A 26,225-nucleotide genomic window follows, 5' to 3' on the forward strand; every position below is an offset into this window, starting at 1 on the left:
GGAGGGGGAGGGAGTGGGAGGGATCGGGAGCTTGGGCTTATCAGACACAACTTAGAATAGATTTACAAGGAGATCCTGCTGAACAGCATTGAGAACTATGTCTAGATACTCACGTTGCATCAGAACAAAGGGTGGGGGAAAAATGTAATTGTAATGTATACATGTAAGGATAACCTGACCCCCTTGCTGTACAGTGGGAAAATAAAAAAAAAAAAAAAAAAAAAAAAAAAAAGAACCAGTTTTGTGCTAGAACCTTGAAACAAAGTGCTTAAGCCAGTCTGCCTGGGACTGAGAGGAGATATCTTTGTTTGTCAGAATCAGAGCATGTTTTCCGCTGCCATTTGGATAAAAAATCACAAAGAACAATGCTTGCTGTTGTGGACTACATGAGGAGACAAAAGAGGTAATACGAATGTTGGTTCTTGAGTTTGGAAATTTAGAAGTGTAACCTGTTATGCTGGCTGAATTTTCACATGATCATTTGAGGTAATGCTATTTCAAGGTGCTATATTTAATATGTGTGAGCTTATATCTCCTTGTAATGATCCATATTCAGGATGGTACTTTGGTGAAATCAACATCAGGATCTCTGAATTATTTTCTTTTCCTTTTGCTTAATTGACTATATTGATTTACAGTGTGTGTTATTTTCAGGTATACAGCGGTGTGGTTCAGTTATATATGTATGTATATATATATATATATGTTTTTCAGATTATTTTCCATTATAAGTTATTACAAGATATTGAATATTGTAGGAACTCTGAATTCTAGTCTCAACTATGCTAGTAATAGTGTTATCTTTGCTAAATCATTCAGCCTTTTGGGGCTTTAGTTTATTTCATTTACAAAGTAATGGGAAAGGAGTAAGTGATGTTCCAGGTTCCTTTTAGTTGCATTATTCCGCTTTTAACTTTTCTCTTTTGTCTCAGAAATATGTATCTTTTTTATGAAACATAAGTTTTCTTACTGTGTACCATGGTCCTCAAAAATCTGTGGTTCTATATAGTAATACTATGATATGGTAGTGTTTATTTTCTTGACTCTGAGAATCGCTTTATAATATAGTAGTTTTGTTCCTATTATTTTTCTTTTTTCTGTTTTTGCTGCATCTGTGGCATATGAAAATTCCTGGGCCAGGGATGGAAACCATACCACAGCAGCAACCGGGGCTGCTGCAGTGACAACACTGTATCCTTAACCTGCTGCGCTACAAGAGAACTCCTCGCTCACAGTTTTTAACAGTGATGGCAGGAATTGCTTGAAACAATGGTTGACTGATCTGTACTGCTTCAGAATTGATCAGAACTTTGAAGAAATAGTGTAGTAGGCCTGTAACCTGAGTAGGTAGGCATTGAGGTCTCATGAGTTTGTGCGTTGGGAGTGGTAGTGGCTGATAGAGAATACAAGGGAATGGTGGGAGAAAAATGAAAAACTGTTTAACCTACATGCATTTACATCTGAAAAATTAACTCCTGTATTCCCATCAACCCTTTCTACCCCACTCTTAGAAATTTCTAAGTGTTCAGGCCTTTCCGTGTCTTTGTTTCTGGTTAGAAAGTTACTTACTCACCATCTTGTTTTGTACTGAACCCTCTTGTGAGAAAGTCCATTAGAAGCTTTAACTATAGCTGGAAGCATCCCTTTTCTCAGTGTTGTGAGCAATTTCACCTCTGAATCATTCATTTGGTATTTATCATTGAGTTAAAATGGTACTGACACTGGTTGGCCTTGGAGAGATAAAATTTCTCAATATTAAGTTTTAGTTCTGAGTAAGACCGAAGAAGATTCTTTGAGAGAATATGAAAGAAACAATATTTTTGGAGTTCCCATTGTGGTGCAGTGGAAACAAGTCCGACTAGGAACCGTGAGGTTGCAGGTTCGATCCCTGGCCTAACTCAGTGGGTTGGGGATCCAGCATTGCCGTGAGCCATGGTGTCGGTCGCAGATGCGGCTCGGATCCCGCGTTGCTGTGGCTGTGGTCAAGGCTGGCACCTGTAGCTTCGAATAGACCCCTAGCCTGGGAACCTCTATATGCCGAGGGTGCGGCCCTAAAAAAAAAAAAAAAAGAAAGAAACAATGTTTTCATTAAATTGGCCACTTAAAAAGATTGGTGTGTGTTATCAGTTATTCTGTGTAGCCTATTCTTAGCCTGAGGTCTATGGATCCCTCAGTAGAGGGCAAGTATGAACCCCAAATCTGTATGGGATTATGGTCCATAGCTTCTATCAGATTTTCTAAGGGGTGTGTGTGATCTACAAAGAATGACAGATAGAGCTCTTCAGCCATGTTATCTCAGGTGTTTATAGCTTTAGAGTGGGGATATGTGGTTTTGGTTATTTGAATGTAATTTTAACTAATACATGATACCATTGTATTCTATATCAACATACTTTTCTTTTGATGTTGAAGTTAAAGTGGTCGTGACTAGATTTAAAATATCTCTTTAGATCTTCTTCAGGCACAGTTTTTGACGATGCTTTCTGGCTGGAGTTGAATTATCTAGAGGTTGCCAAGGTGGCCCAGTCTTGTGCTGCTCACTTTACAGCATTGCTGTATGCAGAAATCTATGCAGATAAGAAGAACATGGATGATCAGGAAAAAAGGTAATGGCATTTGGAAGTTTTGATTTGTTAAATTGGTGTTGACCTTGTTTCATTAAAGGTATATATTAAAGACTTGTTTCACTCTTACTCTTCCATTTAAACAGTATTTTAGATAGAAGTTTACTACCTTTTAAAGAGAAATGATAATAAATTTGTTATTGATTAGAAATAAGTAATTCTACTCTGAAGTAGAGATGTTTATTGCTTAAGAATTATAAAAATTGGGAGTTCCTGTCGTGGCGCAGTGGTTAACGAATCCGACTAGGAACCATGAGGTTGCGGGTTCGGTCCCTGCCCTTGCTCAGTGGGTTGACGATCCGGCGTTGCCGTGAGCTGTGGTGTAGGTTGCAGACGCGGCTCGGATCCCACGTTGCTGTGGCTCTGGTGTAGGCCGGTGGCTACAGCTCCGATTGGACCCCTAGCCTGGGAACCTCCATATGCTGCGGGAGCGGCCCAAGAAATAGCAGCAGCAACAACAACAACAAAAAAAGAATTATAAAAATTATACAGATAGCAAGCTCTTAGAGGACAGAGATCATACTCATTTTTCTGTGTATCTCCCACAGTAACTAGCATTGGCAACTTAGTATCAGTGGTCAAGACTACTTTTCAAATGGTTTCAGTTAAATTATTTCTTACTATTCCCTCAGTTTATTCAAGATCCATTTTACTTATTTACCAGAAGTAATGTAACTGATTGTTTTCTGTGACTACATCATTTTTATTACTTTGTTATCTCCCTGAAAGGTACTACTTTAATTTGCTTTTCCTTTGACTTAGAACTCTCATAAGAGTCTAACAAATATGATTTGAGGTAATTATGAGAAGTAGAAAACTCCAGAAAATAGCCAAGAAAGCTAAAGAGTAAAAAATGTAGTTTATTGTCCCAGCTGCCCTCCCTAAATCTTCATTCATTTAAAATAGCTTAATGTTTATTTTTGTGGTTAGCCTCACTTTCACACTACACAATCACTCATATTACAAAATTGAAATAGCAAAGGTGTATCATTTGTATGTTCTTTATTATTTCTACTTCAGATTGTCATTAAGCTGGAGCCCAAGCAGCATGGTTTTTGGACTGTGGAAAACCGGGAACCAAAATTCACATCCTAGTTCAAATATAATTAACTTAGTAGACTTGGATTGATTTCCTAACTCTGATTTGTTTTAATTTCTACTTTTTAATTGAGAACAATTTAAATTCTACAATATGTAGGTGTGTGTCCAGTACGTAATTGATATGTTCATGATTCCTTAGTCTTTGTATGAAGACAAGTATGTTGTCCTTTAAGTATGAGATAAGCAAGAAATTGATTTTTACCTACTCTTGGTCTTAAAAATTTGGCAAAAGGCTCGCATACTTAATAATAGTAATTATAATATGAATGTGCCTCAATATCTTGGTTCCATAGAATAATACTTTTTATGAATCAGGAGTGAATAACTGAGCTCTTACTTGAGTACAAAAAAAAAGCACTTTTAATTTGAGGGTAGGTGGTTATATAGAATGTAGCAGATTTTTGCATAATTGCTTGTTTAATAAGCTGTAGTGTCTCAATTTTATTTTGGCTAACTGAGGGAAAAAGTGCTTGACAAACTGGGCTTGCTATTTGCTTTGACAGTCCGGTTTTGATTTTTTTTTTTTTTCAGGTGCCTGATAGGGGAGGGCAAACAGACATGAGGTATATAGAGAGGGGAGGGAATGCTTATTTTCCTCAGTGACTCAGGGGAACTGAGACTTTTATAAATGTGAAGTGATCAGGAAAAGTATAAAAGCAAAATACTGATCAACAGTTTACAGGCACTGTTAAGTCAAAAAACCAAATTGCTCTCTTAGGTTCCTTTTCAAATTATTTGATAGCAAAATGGCATATGGTGGTTATTCAGGAATACATAGAAAGTTTTATTTTGTGAACTTGATCCTGAGAAAGCTTGAGCTTTCAAATCAATATCTGCAAATTTTTTTTTTTTTGGCTTCACCGGCATGTGGAAGTTCTAGGGCCAGGTATCAAACCCGGGCCACAGCAATGACCCAAACTGCAGCACTGACAGTACCAGATCTTTAACCTGCTGTGCCATCAAGGATCTCCAGTATCCATAATTTTTTTTTGTTTTTTGTTTTTTTGTTTTTTTGTTTTAGAAAGAAGCTAGAACTCCTTCAGACAGGATTTAGACAAGAGATGTTAGTTCACAACCTTAGTCCTTTTAGATTTCCTAATACCCAAGGCAATGCCTGACAGAAGTCCTGGCAACTCTATTTTTTGCCTGGATGAATTATAGCTTTAGACTCAAAGTCATATCTTCTAATATTATCATTCCTACTTTCCAAATTCCTCCTCTAAAGAGTAACTTTTTTTTTTTTTTGCATGACTTGCCAATAAGGAAAGTATATGTAAAATATATAAAGGCTATAAAGCAAAGTAGAATGTTGTCAATCATTGGCCTCTGTGCTCCTCTGAGAGTTAAATGTTCTCTTGTGTTTTGTGGTGGTCATTTGTTTGGATGTTATCATGTGAGTAGCTTCATAAGAAATTATATGTATACATTTCTACAATTTGTTCACTCAGTTTTTGGGTAAGATTTATCTATGTTTTGTGTTGCTGTAGTTGATTAATTTGTCATTGCTACGTGGTGTACCAGTGGGAGCATATGCCACAATTCATTTACCTGTTCCCCAGTTAATGATATATATCTAGGTTAGAATTGCTGGGTTGCAGGGTATGCAGTTTTTCAGTGTTATCAGATAGTGCTGCATTGGTTTTTAAAGTCATTATACCAACTCAGAAACATAGTTGGTAAAGAAATGGATCAGTAGGAAGCCTTCTATTTGAAGAAGGGAGTCTAACTAGCACTATTTCTATTTTGAGTAAAGAAAGTAAAGAAACTGATGGAGTTCCCGTCGGGGACAGAGAAATGAATCCGACTAGTACCCATGAGGACGCAGGTTCGATCCCTGGCCTTGGTCAGTGGATCGGGGATCCGGTGTTGCCGTGACCTGAGGTATAGGTCTCAGATGTGGCTCAGATCCTGTGTTTCTGTGGCTATGGTGTAGGCCAGAAGCTGCAGCTCCGTTCCCTCTAGCCTGGGAATGTCCATATGCCACGAGTGCAGCCCTATAAAGCAAAAAAAAAAAAAAAAAAAAAAAGTAAAGAAACTGAAATAAATCTATAAGTAAATAGTAGAGGCACAATTCCTTCTGATAGTATTTATTTTCTACATTGGATTATTTTTGTCATAAACACTGTGTAGCTGGCATGATTTTAGAATTGAAATTACTTATTATGGCACTGAGTATCATATATATAAATGCATGTGTAAAGCTAATGCCTTGGAATAGACAAAGCTGAGTTCTAATTCTATCACTTATTAATTTTATTTAATTTATTGTAGGATCCTACTATCTGAGGTAATGAAATTACCAAAAAGTGATCCACTTCCTTCTCAACACTTAGTATTATCAAGACCTCTTAATTTTGCCTAAGTATCAGGTGTTAAGTGGTGTCCCAAACGTCTTAATTTGTGTGCCTGTGATTGTTAATGAGGTTAAATTTCAGGCAGAACCTCTGGCAGGACATTTAGGAATTGGACTCTGGGGCATCTGGTTTATTTTTAAACAGGCCTGTCTCTATAAATAAGTGTATTTTGGCATAAGCCTTCCCACAGGTGAGACTGTCATTAAGATGTAATTCTCACTCAAAGGATTAATACAAATTCCTTTTCTATTCTAGACCTAAATGGTGTTGTTTTCAAGTATGAATGGTTCTTTATTTGTGACCTTTGTTAGTTTTTTCTGTCAAAGTCTATAGCATATGTATTAACAAGCTTCAGAGTAGTACATTCCCATTAAAAGAGGTGCTCTTGTGACAAACAGAAGCCCTACATTTGAAGAAGGAAGCCAAAGTACAACTATTTCCAGTTTGAGTGAAAAAAGTAAAGAAGAAACTGGTATAAGTTTACAGGTAAATATTTTAGACCCTATTATAAATAATATTTGTTCTATACTTGGGATTATTATTTTGTTACAAAGACTACATAGACTTGATTTGTCATTCAGTTTTCAAACTAAAGTTAATTTTTGGACTGAGAGTCACATACATAAATTCATGGTTGGGGCTTAGGCCTTGGAATAGACAAACCTGAGTTCTAATCCTGAGTCAACCACTTAGTTGTATAGTCTTGCATAACTGAGTTCCTTTATCTGAAAGCTGGCAGTAAAATCACCTATATCTCATAGGGCAAATTATTTATTTATTTATTTATTTATTTATTTATTTATTTAGTCTTTTTTTTTTTTTAGCGCTGCACCTGTGGCATGTAGAGGTTCCCAGGCTAGAGGTTCCCAGGCCGCTGGCCTACACCACAGCCACAGCAACGAGGGATGTGAGCTGCATCTGCAACCTACACCACAGCTCATGGCAATGCCAGATCCTTAATCCACTGAGCGAGGCCAGGGCTTGAACCTGCAACCTCGGGATTCCTAGTCGGATTCATTTCTCTACACCACAACAGGAACTCCTCATGGGGTGAATTTATACCAAGTATTTTTTGCTACAGTACTCTGTCCATTTTCTTTTTGGTACTTGACTTTTTTTTTTTTTTTTGGCCATGCCAGCAGCCTGTGGAAAGGCCTGGGCCAGGGATCAAACCCATACCACAGCTGCAACCAGAGCCACAGCAGTGTCAAACCTGCTGAGCCATGAGGAAACCCCACTCTTAAAATTTATAATTGTATATTTATTTGTTTATCATATGTCACATCTCAGGGCAGATTGCTTCTTCTACTAATTTTTTAATGTTTACTCTTAAATTGACTCATTCCTAACTGAATTTTTTGGTCACCTCATTCCTATAAAATGACAGTTTCATCTTCTTCCCTTGCTTAACCTCTGATCTTCTCTTCTCTGGTTTGCTTCAATGTGCCTCTTACTTGGACAAAAGAGAGGCCATAGATATGTCTATGTCCCACGACGTAGAAATCTCCCTGCACCTGCTCCCATTGTAATCTTTCCTCTTGTTCAAGCAGAGAAAGTTTCTAATTCTCTCCTTCTTTCTGTGTTTTGGTTTTCATCACTCTTTCTCAGAACCTTTATTTTTCATTGTGCTGTGCTCCCTCTGTGTATTTCCAAACTTTTCCTATTAAAATCATCCCCCTTCAAATGGACACAAAATCATTTCCCTCTTCTCTACGTTCTCTTTAAGGTGACACCCCCGTTTTTTTTCCTCTGTTCCCATCATAGCCAAACCTTGTGAAAGATTGTCTGTATCTGCTGCCTCCATTTCCCTTCCTTCTTCTCTCTCCACTGAAGTAGCACTTGCTAGTGTTGTCCGTAAACTTCATGTTCCTAAGTCTAGTGGTCACCTTTCATTCAACATCTTAATGTTTCATCAGCATTTAACACAGTCAACCATGCCTTGCTTGAAATATGTTCTGTCTGCCTTTTTGATCCCATTCTCCTGATTTTTCTCTTCCCTTTCTTGCTTCTTGGAGTATTTCCTGTGCACCAGTCATTATGTTAGGCTTTGGGACAGAATGTTTCAATACTGAGGTCTTGATTGCATGTTTATGAATAGAAACAGTTTGATTAGAATAATGAAATTATGCCAGTATCACTTTGTGTTTAGAAAATATTGGAGGAGTTCCCATTGTGGCTCAACAGGAAACAAATCTGACTAGCATCCATGAGGATGCAGGTTTGATCCCTGGCCTTGCTCAGTGGGTTAAAGATCTGGCGTTGCCATGAACTGTGATATAGGTCGTAGACGTGGCTCAGATCCCGAGTTGCTGTGGTTGTGGCATAGACCGGCAACTGTTGCTCCGATTCAACCCCTAGCCTGGGAACTTCCATATGCCACGGGTGTGGCCCTAAAAACCAAAAAAAAAGAAAGAAAAGAAAGCATTTTCTGGAGCTAGCACCATTAAGATAGTTAAATTGTTTGATCAGTTTTCTCTGCAATGCAGTTTCAAATATTATTTCTGTTTTCCATTTTAATTTTATTTTACTGAGATTATTTTAAACAGAATCAATTCTTTCCTGAGTAAATTTTATAATGAAGTTTTAAGTCATCAAGCCACTTCTTTATCTATATCACCTTTTACCAATTATAACATAATGCAAAAAAAAAAAAACCAAAAAAACAAACAGAAAAAAAAACATAATGCTGTTTTGAATTTCCTGTCAAAGAAAAACTTACGGTTTTTATTTTTACCAAGTTGTGTTTTCAAGAGTTAGGCTTTCCAGAACTTCATTTTCCCATGTCCAGTTTTAGCTGTTGACAGGCTTGTTTACTTGTGTTTTTACAATTATTTTTGCATATGTTAAAAGCCTGGTAGGTTAGGATTTATTTCTTAAATTGTGAGCAGTCCATAGTCATTGTGTTGTCTGGCATCAGTTTGTTGTGCTGCTGATCCATCCTTTTAGTATGTATTTCAATATCACTATATTTTATAACAATGTTCAGAGTTGAGAGTTACATGTTGGTAACGATAGAGTTTCAAATTTGCTAAATTCCTAAGCTGATGTTTTTCCCCTCCAATTTTTGTTGTTTCCACGTTTTTAGGATCTGCTTTTAGAAATCTATAGAAGTATAGGAGAGCCAGATAGTCTTTATGGCTGTGGTGGAGGGAAAATGTTACAGCCCCTTACTAGGTAAATTGCTTTTTTCTAGATAATGCTATAGTAATTTTGCTGTGAAGAAGTTACATGCATGTAGGACTCTATAAAGCTTTAAAAAATCTTTTCTTATAGACTACGAACATATGAGCATGAAGCAATGTGGGGGAAAGCCCTGGTAACATATGACCTTGAGACAGCAATCTCTTCATCAACTCGCCAGGCAGGAATCATTCAGGTACTTTTGTTCTGCTTTGGTAAAACACTGTAGTGATCAGAGTATTTCAGTATGTCAGTGGAATATTTATACAACCAAATAGATTCTAGCGATAAGCTTTGAATGTTATTTGTTTTTCAGACACTGGGATAAAAACTCAGAGGGATACACAGGGTAAATTGGAAAGGTCACTGACCTGAATGATATTTTTGTAGATTTGTTGGTCATAATATCATTAGCTAACGACAGAAGACATTTCTTGACTAAGTACAATGTGTCCACTAGTGAATTTAGTCCTTTGTATGGAAAATCTCATGTAAGCTATTTCTCCTAGTTGACACTAGAGTTTGTTCCAGAAGTTATCATTTCTGTTACTGGCTAATATTCTTTAGCCATTCTTTTATCAAAACAGAGCCTTTGAGCTCCATCATTGTGTTTTGGGGAGAACACAGAAATAGTATTTGGGGATTTTAAGTGATATTGTGAACTACTAAAATTTTAAAGTTATTTTTTATGTTTGATTGCTATTTTTTGTTTCTCTGATTTTTTGTTATTTTTGATTACTGACTTTTTTTTTGTTTTAACCCTTGCTCAGGCCTTGCAGAATTTAGGGCTCTGCCATATTCTTTCTGTCTATTTAAAAGGATTAGACCATGAAAATAAAGAGCAGTGTGCTGAACTCCAGGAACTTCATTATCAAGTGGCCTGGCGGAATATGCAGTGGGACAGCTGCGTTTCTGTCAAGTAAGAATTCAGACATCTTTTATTGCTATTTCTATAGTTACAAATAATAAACTGTTTTTATCTTGCTCTGTGAATGTGTTTTTATGTTTTGTAGATGCTGTTAGCTACAGGTACGCCTAAATGTTTAAATAAGATAGTAATAAGGAGTTCCCTTTGTGGCTCAGCAGGTTAAGAACCTGACTAGTATCCATGAGGATATTGGTTTGATCCCTGGCCTTGCTCAGTGGATTAAGGATCCAGTGTTGCCGTAAACAAGCTGTGACATAGGGTTGCAGTGGCAGCAGGGCTTAGATCCAGCAGCACTGCTGTAGCTGTGGTTGTAGGCCAGCAGCTGCAGTGTATGTAAGCTTGAATTTCACTCTTTTTTTCTATTGGGGCACCTTCACCTCCATCTCAAGATATTTTTGAAAATAGAAATATGAAAATTATTTTCTCATAAGGATCTTCTTACTTATTGTTTATAAAACCTAAGAAAAATAGTCATTTCCCTTCTCACTCCCTGCCACAAGCATTTTAGTTTGTCAGATGTACTTTTATTGGGTAGATGGTACACAAAAGACTATTTATTTGTGAAATATTTTCTTTTATATAAAAATACTGCTATATCACTAACATGGGAAGATAATGTTTATAACCTGCATGTAAGATTACCACATGTTGTGAATGAAAACCTCAACACCTAAGCTGATAAAAGGTTGTGTATTTATATAAAAAGTCACTTGATGGTATAAATCAAAAATTAAATCATATTAATTGTATGTTTAATTGCTTTTGTAGAAAAAAGTTTTTGTTAATTAGAATGTCTTTCAGATTTAAAACTGTTAGATGCTTTTACTTTAGAGATATGCTCTCATCTTTTAAAAATATTTTGCTCTGTGAGCTGACTCCTACTTGCCTCTGTAAATTTTCATGAGCTCTTTTCCCCTTGTGTACTCTATTTCAGCCACATAGGCCTGCATGCTTTTCCATCAGGCCAAGCTGTTCATACTTAAAAGCTTAAATGTATCTTCCTTTTTTCCCTGTTACCATGAAGGTAGTAGCTACTTGTTATTCAGAGTATAGTTTAGTAATGTTGCCAAAACTCAGCCTGTCTATGGGTGCCAAGTAGAAACACGGGAGATAGAGTTTGGGCAAAGGAGAAAAACAAAATAGCTTTATTGCCTTAAAGACTGCGCCCTCTTTGGGAGAGAATAGGAAGTGGTTTTATTTTATTTTATTTTATTTGTCTTTTGGGGGCTGCACCCATGGCCTATGGGAGTTCCCAGGCCAGGGGTCCATTCGGAGCTGTAGCTGCCGGCCTACGCCTCAGCCATAGCAATGCGGGATTCGGGTCGTGTCTGTGACTTACACCATGGCTCACAGCAATGTGATCGAGGCCAGGGATCGAACCCATATCCTCATGGATCCTAGTCGGGTTTGTTAAGCACTGAGCCACAATGGGAACTCCCAGCAAGTGGTTTTATATTTGGCAGTAGAAAATAGGGCCACAGATAAGGATCAGTGTAGATGCAAGCTTTCATTTTTCTTCAGAGTTGGTATTTAGTGGCTCCAGGACGGGCTCTGATGGTCCTCCTTCTCTGGTTTTCATTTGTTAGGGGTTTTAGATCTGTGTAAGAGCTCAGATATTGTTATGTGCATCCCTTGAAGAGGTAGCAGGACCCTCCCCCCGAGGCTGCACTATTGTCTCTTGACTGCTCCTCCTTGGTCTCTGCATCCTATATCTTTCCTGATGATCACCTGTTTGAACCTGCCCTTGAAACTCAGTGAAGGTCTTGGAGGCTGAAGCTTATTCCCTAAAAACAAGAAATGGGGGACACAGAAAGTCTTGTTCCCAGGAGCCCCATAAGGCCCTGCTCAGTTTCAATAATGTGACATATTCAGAGGACCTCTTCTGACCATTCATTCTAAAGTAGCCACCCAGTCATTCTGTTTTGTTATCCTCTTTTACTCTTCTTCATATCCTTTGTCACTGCCTGATATTTTTCTTATTTATTGTCCATCTTCTTCAAGCCAGAGCATAAACTCCATGAGAATGGGGACCTGATCTGACTTGTCCAATAATGGATCCCTTGCATCTAGAATCTGGTGCCTAGTACCTTTTAATTTAAAATTTTACCTTTTGATATATGAAATCTGTGTATCTTAGGATTCTGTTTTTAAATATACTTTTTCTTTCTTGTTTTAACTGTCTCACAGCAAAGGAATGGAAGGAACCAGTTACCATGAATCATTGTACAATGCTCTGCAGTCTCTAAGAGATAGAGAATTCTCCACCTTTTATGAAAGTCTCAAATATGCCAGGTATTATAAGAGTTATTGTCCTTTAACATTTAATGTCGTGGCTTCTTTTCTGAAAACTTGACGAATAATTTCAACACAACAGTTCACATTGGCGAAGGGATAAGGACCTGGTGGCTGTGGTCAGGATGTTTCCTTGCCGTTTCCTTTTCTCTCTTTAAAACAATTACCTGTGTAATCATAGTTTATACTAATCAGTGTTGGGACTCAAAACAGTGCAAAAATGGGAGGAATTCAACAATGAGCAATTTCAAGGCTTTTACAGGTCTGAGAAATGAGTGCTCAGATGAATTTTATGTTTTGCAAGCATGTTTTCATAAGAATTATGAGTGTGCCTCTCTTAATTGTTTTCTGTAACTTGAAAAAGTATTCTTCATGTCTTAAATGTTTATGTGAGAATTTTTAATGCATAATTGTAAAATATGTATATGTTCATGTATACACGCATATGCTTATATATGTATAGTACCAATATTTTAATTTTTTGTTTTAGATGTGAGAGCATGCTTATATGTTAAGTACTTACATAAACTGTTACATTAATTTTTTCTTATGTAATACCTTTTTCTTTGCTTATGTGGTTCAAATATATTCTTTCCTTTAAAAAAAAATTTCCTTTTGGGAACTTTCATCAGTTATTTACACTGAACCCTCCAGAAAGTCTTGTTTCCCACTCCTTGGCTTTCTTCCTGGGCCAGTCTCCTGAGACTTTTAATCTTGTCTCCCCTAGTAGTTTTATGGCATTTACCTCTCTTAACATTAGTGTTCTTTCTATAAACTGGTCACTAATGTCAATTCTTAAAGTCTTGTTATGAAGCGCAAATGAGACAATGCCAAGAAAGAACCTAACTATAGCAGGCTAAACAAATGTAACACTTTGTTGTTGTTGTTGCTTAACAGTAGTTGTGACCCAATAATTGTGTATTTTATTACAGAAATAATAAGCTACCATTTAAGTGCTTATGTGGTAGCCGCTTTGTTAAGCCTTTCCCGAATGTATTCTGTAATCTTCAACATAATTTTAGAAGTGCAGTAAACTTAGGTTCAGAGGAATACAGTAATGTGCTCAAAGTTATACAGCCATTACTGGTAAAACTGGGATTTAGATATAGGTCTGTATGAGTGTGAGTTTTACTTGGTTTGCACTGCTTTATGCTGGTGCTTGTGAATATTGGTATTATTAAGTCGACAGCAAAGCCTATAATGAGAACTCTTTAGTAATAAATTTGAACTTTTATGTTCCTGGACACTTCTTCTCAGTTCTCATGTGTCTTATCTTTTCTGCCACTAGGGTTAAAGAAGTGGAAGAGTTGTGCAAGGGCAGCCTTGAGTCTGTGTATTCCCTCTACCCCACACTTAGCAGATTGCAGGCCATCGGAGAGCTTGAGAACATTGGGGAGCTTTTCTCAAGGTAGGTGGTTCAAATGACTCTGTATCCCAAAGTGCAGCCTTTCTGTTACCAGCAGTGATTTTATTTATTTATTTATTTATTTGCTTTTTAGGGTTGCACCCCCAGCATACGGAAGTTCCCAGGCTAGGGGTCGAATCGGAGCTGTAGCTGCTGGCCACAGCCACAGCAGTGAGGATCTGAGCCCTGTCTGTGACGTACACTGCAGCTCACGGCAATGCCAGATTCATAACCTACTGAGCGAGGCCAGGGATCAAACCCGCATCCTCATGGATACTAGTCAGATTCATTTCCGCTGCGCTGCGACAGGAACTCCCGAGAGTGATTTTAAAAATAAAAACTATATAGAGACCATCCACAAGTTTCTTTCATTTTGTCAAGATAGTCTAGTCAGGAGTTTCCGTTGTGGCACAGTGGAAACTGAATCTGACTGGTAACCATGAGGTTGCAGGTTTGATCCCTGGCCTCGCTCAGTGGGTTAAGGATCCGGCATTGCTGTGAGCTGTGGTGTAGGTCGCTGACGCAGCTCAGATCTGGCATTGCTGTGGCTGTGGTTGTAGGCCAGCAGCTGTAGCTCCGATTGGATCCCTAGCCTGGGAACCTCCATGTGCCGGGGGTGCAGCCCTCAAAAGACAAAAGACAGAAAAAAAAAAAAAAAAGAGAAAAAATAGTTTGGTCAACTATCTTGTTAAAGTAAGCATTTTCAAAAATACTCATTGTAAAAATTCAGGTTTTTTTTAAAAATTTAGCTTTACCGTAGTTATCTCTTGATAGCATTTCCTCTGTTCTAGAAAATTGTTTCCTCTTATTTTTGCCATAGCACATTATACTCCATCTGTTTGAACGCTGCACTGCATTTGTGTCAGTCTGTGTATACTCTGCCATGCTATCCTAGAAGTGCCCTAGTACCTAGTAGGTAATGAATGAGTTTACTTCATTCCCTTGCTGACTGTCCTCTCCTACCACAGAGAGCAGTGAAGCCAGACTGTGAAGTGTAGGTGTTCTGAGTAACAGGCCTGATGAATATGTTCTCATTTCAGAAGAATATATATTTAGAAATGCTGCTTTTTTGTGAGGTTAAAGAATATTTTTAAGAAAATCTTGGAAGTATAATTTATAAAAATATTGAATCACTGTGCTCTATACCTGAAACTAACATAATATTGTAAATCAATAATACTTCAATTTAAAAAAAAGAAAGAAAATCATTAATAATATTTGTCACCTATGTGGGTTCGCTGTTGACTGATGGTTAAAGGTCTGCGCATATTGTAGGTTTCTTATTTTGGATTATTTAGAAGATCCAGTCACGTTACTGCAAAAATTCCTTTATGTTTGTTGTATCTTAAGTTTCAAAACCTGCATAATAGTAATTTTTTTTCATCTCTCTTTCTTACATGAACTCTGTGATTTGGCTTTCAGATCAGTAACAGATAGGCAACCCTCTGAAGTATACAATAAGTGGTGGAAACACTCCCAGCTTCTCAAAGACAGTGATTTTAGTTTTCAAGAGCCTATAATGGCTCTACGCACAGTCATTTTGGAGATCTTGATGGAAAAGGAAATGGAAAACTCCCAAAGAGAGTGTCTCAAGGACATCCTCACCAAGCACCTTGTAGAACTTTCCCTACTAGCCCGAACTTTCCAGAACACTCAGGTAATCAGATTTAAAACTACGTCAACTCACCTCTTGGCCTTTCCTTTTTATTTCCCAGAAAATAGAAAGTGTAAGTAAGGAAGGAATGTCATTGAGAAACAAAGATTGCTATCAAAATATTATATAGCATCATTGTTTAAGATTTCCCAGATTGTAATTAAACCTGAGTTTGAGTCTTGAACAAGGTATTGCTTCTTTAACCCTCAATTTCCTGGTTAAAAATGAGAAGCTACTAACCCTACTGTATTTATAACAACTCTGATTTTATATACTGTGTGTATGCATATACTATATATATATATGTCTGTATACAATGAGAAAAAGAGAGAAGCAGACATGAGGACTAGGAAGGCAGTGAGGAATTAAGTGCATTAAGACAGTCCTGACAGATAGTAAGGTCCTATCTTGAATGGTAGTGAATGGCAGTGACTGCTTTTATTAGTAGTAGTGGTAGTGGTATAATGATAGTGTATTTATTCTCATTTGTCATTTTCATTTCAGCTCCCTGAAAGGGCAATATTTCAAATTAAGCAGTATAATTCAGCTAATTGTGGAGTCTCTGAGTGGCAGCTGGAGGAAGCACAAGTATTCTGGGCAAAAAAGGAGCAGAGTCTTGCCCTGAGTATTCTCAAGCAGATGATCAAGAAGTTGGATGCCAGTTGTACAGAGGTTCACTTTTTTTATTGACTGAATTAGCATTGTACTATTTTATAAGAAGAATTACTATGCATTAAAATATTTTAAATGTGTTGAAATAACTACCAATTTTATTAAAGCTTTGAAATTACTAATCTATGAATAAGATGTAAAAAGAAGTCTTAAAAATTAATATTTGTAAAAGAAGTTTATAAAAGTATTCATTTTTCCTGTTTACAAAATTTCTATTAGTCCATCTTGTGTTAGATTAATTTATCCCAATGTTAAGTCTTATTTTTTTTTTTAACTTTATATGGTGTTCAAGAAGGGTATGTGGAAACAAAGATGAAATAGTTACTATAAATTTGAAATGACATAAAAAAAATGGAAGTTAATGCATGAGAGAACAAAGCAAGTTGAAATAATTAGTTTGTCAATCCAATTACCTTGAAAATATCATGTCTAATATTTTATCTAATATCATCTATATTAGTTATTGTAAACTTGATTGTGTCTTCAGCTCTATCTCCAGCATACGATGGGACAAAGTAGCAGCATTTGTAGGAATCATGAAATTTTTAAAGGTTCGGCCACAGTGGTATCCTTCTGCTAAACCCCTACTTAGTGACTATCAACTTATTGTACTTTTATATAATGGGAACTTGCATGACATCCTCCTTTATTAGAGCATCATTGTACCAAAGCCCTGGGAGCTCATTTGACATGATGTTTAAATATTGCTTAACAGCATGGGCCCTGGAATTACCTCCCCTCTTTGCACCTCAGTTTTTATTTTCTAATTAAGGATAATAAAAGTGCTTATTTCTAATGTCTTATTTCTAAAGCCATTTAGAAGATGCCTGGCATCTAAAAGAACTCAAAAATGTGAACTGCTCCAATAATGGTAGTATTAATAAGTGGTAGAGGATGATTATTTTATAAACCTACATATTTGGAATTATTATAAGGTAAAAGCAAATGAGGAAAAACATTTTTAATGTGCTTTTTTATTCAGTATACAAAAGATCTTTTCGTATAGTCATGATAATGAATTATATTTTAAGATTTTTGTTTTTATATGCAGAATGATCCCAGGCTAAAACTTATACACATAGAATGTCTACGAGTTTGTGGCACCTGGTTAGCAGAAACTTGTTTAGAAAATCCTGCAGTCATCATGCAGACCTATCTAGAAAAGGTAAGATTTTTGAGCAACCATTAAGAGAGTTGTTTAGAATTAATACATTTGATCTTTTTATTGGGACCAAATGTATTTCAAATGCAAATAAAAGTATGATTTCACTTTTCTATATATTATTGTAGTCCTGTATACTCTTTAAGGCAGCATGAAATAATATATTTCATTATATATATATATTAAGGAGCATATTTTGAAAGTAAGCCCAAATATGTCTTCTCTCTACACCCACCACCAGTGACTCTTTTTTTTTTTTTTTTTTTGTCTTTTTGCTATTTCTTTTTTTTTTTTTTTTTTTATCAGAGCCTTTTTATTTTATTTTATTTTATTTTTTTTATTATTTTCCCACTGTACAGCAAGGGGGTCAGGTCATCCTTAGGTGTATACATTGCAGTTACAGTTTTTTCCCCCACCCTTTCTTCTGTTGCGACATGAGTATCTAGACATAGTTCTCAATGCTATTCAGCAGGATCTCCTTATAAATCTATTCTAGGTTGTGTCTGATAAGCCCAAGCTCCCAATCCCTCCCACTCCCTCCCCCTCCCATCAGGCAACCACAAGTCTCTTCTCCAAGTCCATGATTTTCTTTTCTGAGGAGATGTTCATCCGCGCTGGATTTTAGATTCCAGTTATAAGTGATATCATATGGTATTTGTCTTTGTCTTTCTGGCTCATTTCACTCAGGATGAGATTCTCTAGTTCCATCCATGTTGCTGCAAATGGCATGATGTCATCCTTTTTTATGGCTGAGTAGTATTCCATTGTGTATATATACCACATCTTCCGAATCCAATCATCTGTCGATGGACTTTTGGATTGTTTCCATGTCCTGGCTATTGTGAATAGGGCTGCAATGAACATGCGGGTGCATGTGTCTCTTTTAAGTAGAGCTTTGTCCGGATAGATGCCCAAAAGTGGGATTGCAGGGTCATATGGAAGTTCTATGTATAGATTTCTAAGGTATCTCCAAACTCTTCTCCATAGTGGCTGTACCAGTTTACATTCCCACCAACAGTGCAGGAGGGTTCCCTTTTCTCCACAGCCCCTCCAGCACTTGTTATTTGTGGATTTATTAATGATGGCCATTCTGACTGGTGTGAGGTGGTATCTCATGGTAGTTTTGATTTGCATTTCTCTTATAATCAGCGATGTTGAGCATTTTTTCATATGTTTGTTGGCCATCTGTATATCTTCCTTGGAGAAATGTCTATTCAGGTCTTTTGCCCATTTTTCCATTGATTGATTGGCTTTTTTGCTGTTGAGTTGTATAAGTTGCTTGTATATTCTAGAGATTAAGCCCTTGTCAGTTGCATTATTTGAAACTATTTTCTCCCATTCTGTAAGTTGTCTTTTTGTTTTCTTTTTGGTTTCCTTTGCTGTGCAAAAGCTTTTCAGTTTGATGAGGTCCCATGGGTTTATTTTTGCTCTAATTTCTATTGCTTTGGGAGACTGACCTGAGAAAATATTCATGATGTTGATGTCAGAGAGTGTTTTGCCTGTGTTTTCTTCTAGGAGTTTGATGGTGTCCTGTCGTATATTTAAGTCTTTCAGCCATTTTGAGTTTATTTTTGTGCATGGTGTGAGGGTGTGTTCTAGTTTCACTGCTTTGCATGTTGCTGTCCAGGTTTCCCAGCAATGCTTGCTGAATAGACTTTCCTTTTCCCATTTGATGTTCCTGCCTCCCTTGTCAAAGATTAATTGACCATAGGTGTCAGGGTTTATTTCCGGATTCTCTATTCTGTTCCATTGGTCTGTCTGTCTGTTTTGGTACCAGTACCACACTGTTTTAATGACTGTGCCTTTGTAGTATTTCTTGAAGTCTGGAAGAGTTATGCCTCCTGCTTGGTTTTTGTTTCTCAGGATTGCTTTGGTGATTCTGGGTCTTTTGTGGTTCCATATAAATGTTTGGATTGTTTGTTCTAGTTCTGTGAACAATGTCATGGGTAATTTGATAGGGATTGCATTGAATCTGTAGATTGCTTTGGGTAGGATGGCCATTTTCACAATATTGATTTTTCCAATCCAGGAACATGGAATATCTTTCCATTTCTTTACATCTTCTTTGATTTCTTTGATTAAAGTTTTATAGTTCTCGGCATATAGGTCCTTTACCTCTTTGGTCAGGTGTATTCCGAGGTATTTGATTTTGTGAGGTACAATTTTAAAAGGTATCATTTTTTTGTATTCCTTTTCTAATGTTTCATTGCTGGTATACAGAAATGCAACTGACTTCTGAATGTTAATCTTATATCCTGCCACTTTGCTGAATTTATTGATCAGTTCAAGGAGTTTTGGGGTTGAGTCCTTAGGGTTTTCTAGGTATAGTATCATGTCATCTGCATACAGTGACAGTTTTATCTCTTCTCTTCCTATATGGATGCCTTTTATTTCTTTTGTTTGTCTAATTGCTGTGGCTAAGACTTCCAAAACTATGTTGAAGAGCAGTGGTGAGAGTGGGCATCCCTGTCTTGTTCCAGATTTGAGTGAGAAGGCTTTCAGTTTTTCCCCATTGAGGATTATATTTGCTGTGGGTTTATCATAAATGGCTTTGATTATATTCAGGAATGTTCCCTCTATACCCACTTTGGCGAGGGTCTTGATCATGAATGCATGTTGAACTTTGTCAAATGCTTTTTCTGCGTCTATTGAGATGATCATATGATTTTTGACCTTTTTTTTGTCAATGTGGTGTATGATGCTGATTGATTTGCGTATGTTGAACCATCCTTGTGAACCTGGGATGAACCCAACCTGGTCATGGTGTATAATTTTTTTGATATGTTGTTGGATTCGGTTGGCTAAGATTTTGTTGAGAATTTTTGCATCTATATTCATCAATGATATTGGGCGATAGTTTTCTTTTTTGGTGGTATCTCTGTCTGGTTTTGGAATGAGGGTGATGGTGGCCTCATAGAATGTCTTTGGGAGTATTCCTTCTTCTTCAACCTTTTGAAAGAGTTTAAGGAGGATGGGCACCAATTCCTCTTTATATGTTTGATAAAATTCACCTGTGAAGCCATCTGGTCCTGGACTTTTATTTGTAGGGAGTGATTTTATGACCTCTTCAATTTCATTTCTAGTGATCGGTCTGTTCAGTTGGTCTGTTTCTGCTTGATTCAGTTTTGGCAAGCTGTAAGATTCTAGAAAATTGTCCATTTCTTCCAGATTGTCAAACTTGTTGCCATACAGTTGTTCATAGTATTCTCTTATGGTTTTTTGTATTTCTGCTGTATCCGTTGTGATTTCTCCTTTTTCATTTATAATTTTGGTTATTTGGGTTCTTTCTCTCCTCTTTTTAGTGAGTCTGGCCAGGGGTTTGTCAATTTTGTTCACCTTTTCAAAGAACCAGCTCTTGGTTTTATTAATTTTCTCTATTGTTTTTTGAGTCTCTATTTTATTGATTTCTTCTTTGATCTTTATAATTTCCTTCCTTCTGCTGACTTTAGGACTTTTTTGTTCTTCTTTTTCTAATTCGTTTAGGTGGAGGGTTAAGTTGTCAATTTGGGATCTTTCTTCTTTTTTGAGAAAGGCCTGGATTGCTATAAATTTCCCTCTGAGCACTGCTTTCGCAGCATCCCATAGATTTTGAGAGGTTGTGTCTTCATTATCATTTGTTTCAAGGTAGTTTTTAATTTCCTTCTTGATTTTCTCATTGACCCATTGGTTTTTTAATAGCATGTTGTTTAGTCTCCATGGAGTAGGTTTTTTCTCTTTGCTTTTCCCATGGTTGATTTCTAATTTCATGGCATTGTGGTCAGAGAAGACACTTGAGATAATTTCTACGCTCCTAAATTTATTGAGATTCGCTTTGTGTCCCAATATGTGGTCGATTCTTGAGAATGTTCCATGAGCATTTGAGAAGAATGTGTATTCTGCTTTTTTTGGATGTAGTGTCCTGAAGATATCAATTAGGTCTAACTTTTCTATTGTTTCCTTTAGGATCTCTGTTGCTTTATTGGTTTTCTGTCTAGAGGATCTGTCCATTGATGTGAGGGGGGTATTTAGGTCTCCTACTGTGATTGTATTCTCATCAATATCTCCCTTTATGTCTGTTAATATTTGTTGTGTGTATCTGGGTGCTCCTGTATTTGGGGCATATATGTTGACAATAGTAACATCCTCTCCTTGGATGGATCCCTTAATCATTAAATAGTGTCCTTCTTTGTCTTTCTTTATGCCTTTTGTTTTAAAGTCTATTTTGTCTGATATGAGCGTTGCGACTCCTGCTTTTCTGTCATGTCTATTGGCGTGAAATATTTTTCCCCACCCTTTCACTTTCAATCTATATGTATCTTTTGTCCTAAGGTGAGTTTCTTGTAGGCAGCATATTGAAGGTTTTTGCCTTTTTATCCACTCAGCCACTCTGTGTCTTTTGATTGGGGCATTCAGTCCATTGACATTTAAGGTGATAATTGATAGATGATTATTTATTGCCATTTGAACCTCGTGTTCCAGTTGATTCTATGGTTCTCCATTTTTTTTTTTTTTTTTTGGTTGGATGGTCTCCTGTTATTATCTGCTTGAGTGGTTTTTTTTTTCATTTTTTGCAAATGCAATATTTGGTTTTGGCTTGTGATTGCCCTGTTTTTTAAGTATGCTAACCCCTTCCCATAAATGTGTGTTTTAGCCTGATGGTCCTGTAAGTTCAAACACTTCATTACTATATTAAAATTAAGAAGAGAGACATACATATAAACAAAAAGGGTTATTTACCTCCTGACATCCCTTGCCCACATTTTATGGTTTTGATGACTCTTTTTTATTTTTTTCTTTTTAATTTTATTTTGTTTGAAGCATGTTCATGATTAAATCTGTATGCTGGCTTATTTGAGTGACTGCTCTCTGATTGCAGTTTCCTCAGTCCTAGTTCTTCCTCTTCTTCTTCTTCTTTTTTTTTTTTTTCTTTTCTTTTTCTTCCCTTTCCTTCCTTTCTTTTTGGTTTAGAGAAGCCCTTTCAATATTTCCTTTAACCTGGGTTTTGTGTTGCTGTATTCTTTAAGTTTTTGTTTGTTGGGAAAAATTTTTATTTCCCCTTCTATTTTAAATGATATTCTTGCTGGATAGAGTATTCTAGGTTGCATATTTTTTCCTTTGAGCACTTTAAATATCTCTTGCCATTCCCTCCTGGCCTGTAGTGTTTCTGTAGAGAAATCAGCTGATATTCTTATGGGGGTTCCCTTGTAGGTAACATTCTGTTTTTCTCTTGCTGCCTTGAGGATCCTCTCTTTATCACTAACTTTTGCCATTTTTATTATGATGTGTCTTGGTGTGGGTCTGTTTGGGTTCAGTTTGTTTGGGGCCCTCTGTGCTTCTTGTATCTTGAATCCAGTATCCTTTAGATTTGGGAAGTTTCCAGCAATAATTTCTTCAAATATATTTTCCATTCCCTTATCTTTTTCTACTCCTTCTGGAATTCCTATTATGCGTAGATTGGCCCGCTTTATATTATCCCATAGGTCTCTTATATTGCTTTCCAGTTTTTTGATTCGGTTTTCTGTCTGTTGACCAGATTGAGTGATTTCCATTATTCTATCTTCCATATCACTGATTCGTTCTTCTGCATTATTCATTCTGGTTTTTACTGCCCCTAGTTCAGTTTGCATCTCTGCAAATGAATGTTCTAGTTTTTCTTGGCTCCTCCTTATCTTTTCTAGTTCCTTTCTGAGGGTATCTGCATTACCGTTCATATCTTCTCTTAATTCCTTCAGTATTTTCAGTATTTCTCTTTTGAACTCCAGGTCTGTCAGACTGCCGAGATCTGTTTCATTGTTGACTGTTTTAGGTGAGTTCTCCTGTTGGTTTGACTGGGAGTGGTTTCTCAGCTTCTTCATCTTGCTTGTTGTTTTCTTTCTCCTGAGGGAGTTGTACTCTCCGTGATCGGGCAGTGTTTGCCTTGTCACTGCCGTGGAATATTTCCTGAGGGCTGGCGTTGTTGGTCAATCTTTTTTGAGGCAGTGTGGCTTTTCTGGAGTGTTGATGGGGCTAACAGTGTTTCTTTGAAGCAAAGGAGGACTTCCTGAGGGCAGACAGGACTGAGAGGTCCACACCGCGATGGTAGCAGATTTCACTTGGCCATGCAGAGCTTGCTCTGGTGTTTTTAGGCTGTGGGGTTCTTGCAGGGGGTTGGCGGTGTTGGGCAGCTGCTTTTTAGGGGTGCATTACCCCCTGGGGGCTGGAGCAGCTATCTGGGGCACTGAGAACCTGAGAGGCTCTTCCCTAGGGCAGCCCAACTCAGAAGGACAGCCTGAGAATGTAGGCGGATCTTTTTACAGTCTGGCTGAGCTTGTTGCAGCTTTTCTGGGCTGCAGGGGGTCCTGCCTGGAGCTGGCAGCCCTATGCAGCTGGTCCACTAGAGCATCCCCTGGGGGCTTGGGCGGGTAGCAGGGCCTTTGGAAACCGAAGAGGCTCCTCCCCGGGGCAACCCGACTCAGAAAAACCGTCCGAGAATTAGGCCGATCTATTCACAGCCTGGCTAAGCTTGTTCTAGCTTTTCTAGGCTGCAGGCCTTTTCTCGGGGGCTGGTGCTGTTTGGTGCTGCTCTGCGGAAGTGTAGCCCCTCCAAAGGGCAAGCAGGCCTGTGCAGGGACAGCCCCTGCGGTGGTAGGCTTCAGGCAATTGTTGAGGCCAGCCCTCCTGGATGGCAGGCAGTCCCAGGTCCGTGAGAGCGTAGGGCGTGGCGGGGGTGGGGGGAGGGGATGCACTGGGAAGCAGAGTTTTCAGCTAGCTAGCTGGCCTGTAAGCTTGCTGTGGCGTGGGGGGTATTCTATGGGGACCCACCCCTTCTTCCCTCCCCTCCCCAGCACGGGCGCAGACCAGGCTCTTCTCCCAGGTTCCCTCTGATGTGGCTTTCCCCTTCCCCACTCCTGGAGTATTGCTCCCTTCCTCTGCGACAGCTTTGTTTTCTAGTCTCCCAGGCAGTCTCTGCCCCGTCAACTGGTTTCTAGACCTCCCAAGCATTTTCCGCTCTGCCCCGCCCCCCTATCCCGGGGACTAATCTCTGGAGCCGAGGTCTCGGTGCCCAGCCCCCACCCAGGCGTCCCCCGGCTCCCTCTCGGGGACTAACCTTCGGGGGCGAGGTCTCGGTGCCCAGCCCCCCTCCCAGGCGTCCCCCGGCCCTTTCTCAGGGATTAACCTTTGGCGGCGAGGTCTCGGTGCCCAGCCCCCACCCAGGCGTCCCCCGGCCCCCTCTCGGGGACTAACCTTCAGAGGCGAGGTCTCAGTGCCCAGCCCCCACCCAGGCGTCTCAATTTTTGGTGACTCTGCCCGTAGTTCAGATGGTCCGTTGGGTTCTTGATCGGCTTTTCCGTACTCCAACTTACTGCTACACTCTTCTCTGCATCTGGAGATTCCTCCGGTTCGTTTGATCTTTCGCCCGGTAGGTGACTTTCCAGGGTGCGGGATCCCTTTCTCCTCCGCAGTTCCCTTTCGGGAGCCTTCCCTCGCTCGGATTCGCCTTCTCTCACTCTCCTCTTTTCTCCTGTTCTGCCCAATAATGTCACGAGTTTCTTGCCGTTATTGGAGTTTAGGTTCCTCTGCCAGCGATTGTTTGCTGTTCTGTGCGAGTCATTTATTCTGTAGATGTGCTTTTTTTGTTGTGTTTGTGGGAGAGGGCGAGCGTGTCTTCCTACTCCTCCGCCATCTTGTCCTCTCTCCCAGTCTTTTTGCTATTTCTTGGGCCGCTCCCGCGGCATATGGAGGTTCCCAGGCTAGGGGTCGAATCGGAGCTGTAGCCACCGGCCTCCACCACAGCCGCAGCAACGCAGGATCCGAGCCACGTCTGCAACCTACACCACAGCTCACGGCAACGCTGGATCGTTAACCCACTGAGCAAGGGCAGGGACCGAACCTGCAACTTCATGGTTCCTAGTCGGATTCATCAACCACTGCGCCACGACAGGAACTCCTAACAAGTTATATTTGATAATTTCTCCACGTATTTATCTGGAAAAATAGCTGACTAAGGAGTATTCAAGTCAGCCTTTATTATTCACTTTTAGCCCAACCCTCCAAGTAGGATGGACTCCAGTCTTCTCCCTACTTTTGACCTTCCTGTTTCTCTGTCTTTAACAAGTTTTAACAATAGCTAGTTTAACAAATTTTAAAAAGAGCTAATTCACCAAATAAATGAACATTAAAAGCATAATGTGTGGAGTTCCCATCTTGGCGCAGTGGAAACGAATCTGACTGGTATCCAAGAGGATGATCCCTGGCCTCGCTCAGTGGGTTAAGGATCCCGAGTTGCTGTGAACTGTGGTATAGGTTGCAGATGAGGCTTGAATCTGGCGTTGCTGTGTCTGTGGCGTAGGCCAGCAACTACAGCTCCAATTTGATGCCTAACCTGGGAACCCCCATATGCCATATGTGGAACCTTAAAAAAAAGACCAATAAGTCAATAAATAAAAGCATAACATTTTTAAAACAAACTTTGTAGAACTTTTTGTTTTTGCATAGTTCTTTACAAATATTAGCTGTTGTGGTTATTTTTGCACTGTCAAGGTTCTTTTTGAAAAGTCAAGAAAAGAATTCCCAATGTGCTCAGCTGGTTAAGAGTCCAGTGTTGTCTATATGAGGAGGCAGGTTTGATCCCTGGCCTTGCTCAGTGGATTAGGGATCCATTGTTGCTGCAAGCCATGGGGTAGGTCACAGATGCAGCTAAGATCTGGTGTGGCTGTGGCATAGGCCAGCAGCTGCAGCTCTGTTTTGACCCCTAGCCTGAGACCTTCCATATGCCAGAGGTGTGGCCATAAAAAGAAGGGGGAAAAAAGCTAAATTCATATAATTTAGGTTTTATATATATATATATATATGCTAAACTTTAGTATGGATATTTCTTTAATCTGAGTAATTCTT

The 26,225-nt window shown here is 38.6% G+C and overlaps 1 protein-coding gene across 15 annotated transcripts in view; it reads left to right on the top strand.

Moving 5' to 3' along the window:
* Nucleotides 1–26,225, top strand: part of ATM (ATM serine/threonine kinase) — a 138,900-nt gene that overhangs the window by 77,714 nt on the left and 34,961 nt on the right. For 14 of the 15 annotated variants that reach the window (XM_021101936.1, XM_021101931.1, NM_001123080.1 and 11 more), the window contains 11 exon segments: nucleotides 316–403; nucleotides 2,451–2,606; nucleotides 6,478–6,565; nucleotides 9,165–9,253; nucleotides 9,353–9,455; nucleotides 10,030–10,178; nucleotides 12,375–12,479; nucleotides 13,768–13,887; nucleotides 15,307–15,541; nucleotides 16,043–16,210; nucleotides 17,262–17,375. In XM_021101936.1, the coding sequence (XP_020957595.1) occupies nucleotides 316–403; nucleotides 2,451–2,606; nucleotides 6,478–6,565; nucleotides 9,165–9,253; nucleotides 9,353–9,455; nucleotides 10,030–10,178; nucleotides 12,375–12,479; nucleotides 13,768–13,887; nucleotides 15,307–15,541; nucleotides 16,043–16,210; nucleotides 17,262–17,375 (1,415 nt within the window). 15 annotated transcript variants of the gene reach the window in all.

This window comes from Sus scrofa, chromosome 9 (assembly GCF_000003025.6).
Source record: "Sus scrofa isolate TJ Tabasco breed Duroc chromosome 9, Sscrofa11.1, whole genome shotgun sequence".
Taxonomy (NCBI): domain Eukaryota; kingdom Metazoa; phylum Chordata; class Mammalia; order Artiodactyla; family Suidae; genus Sus; species Sus scrofa.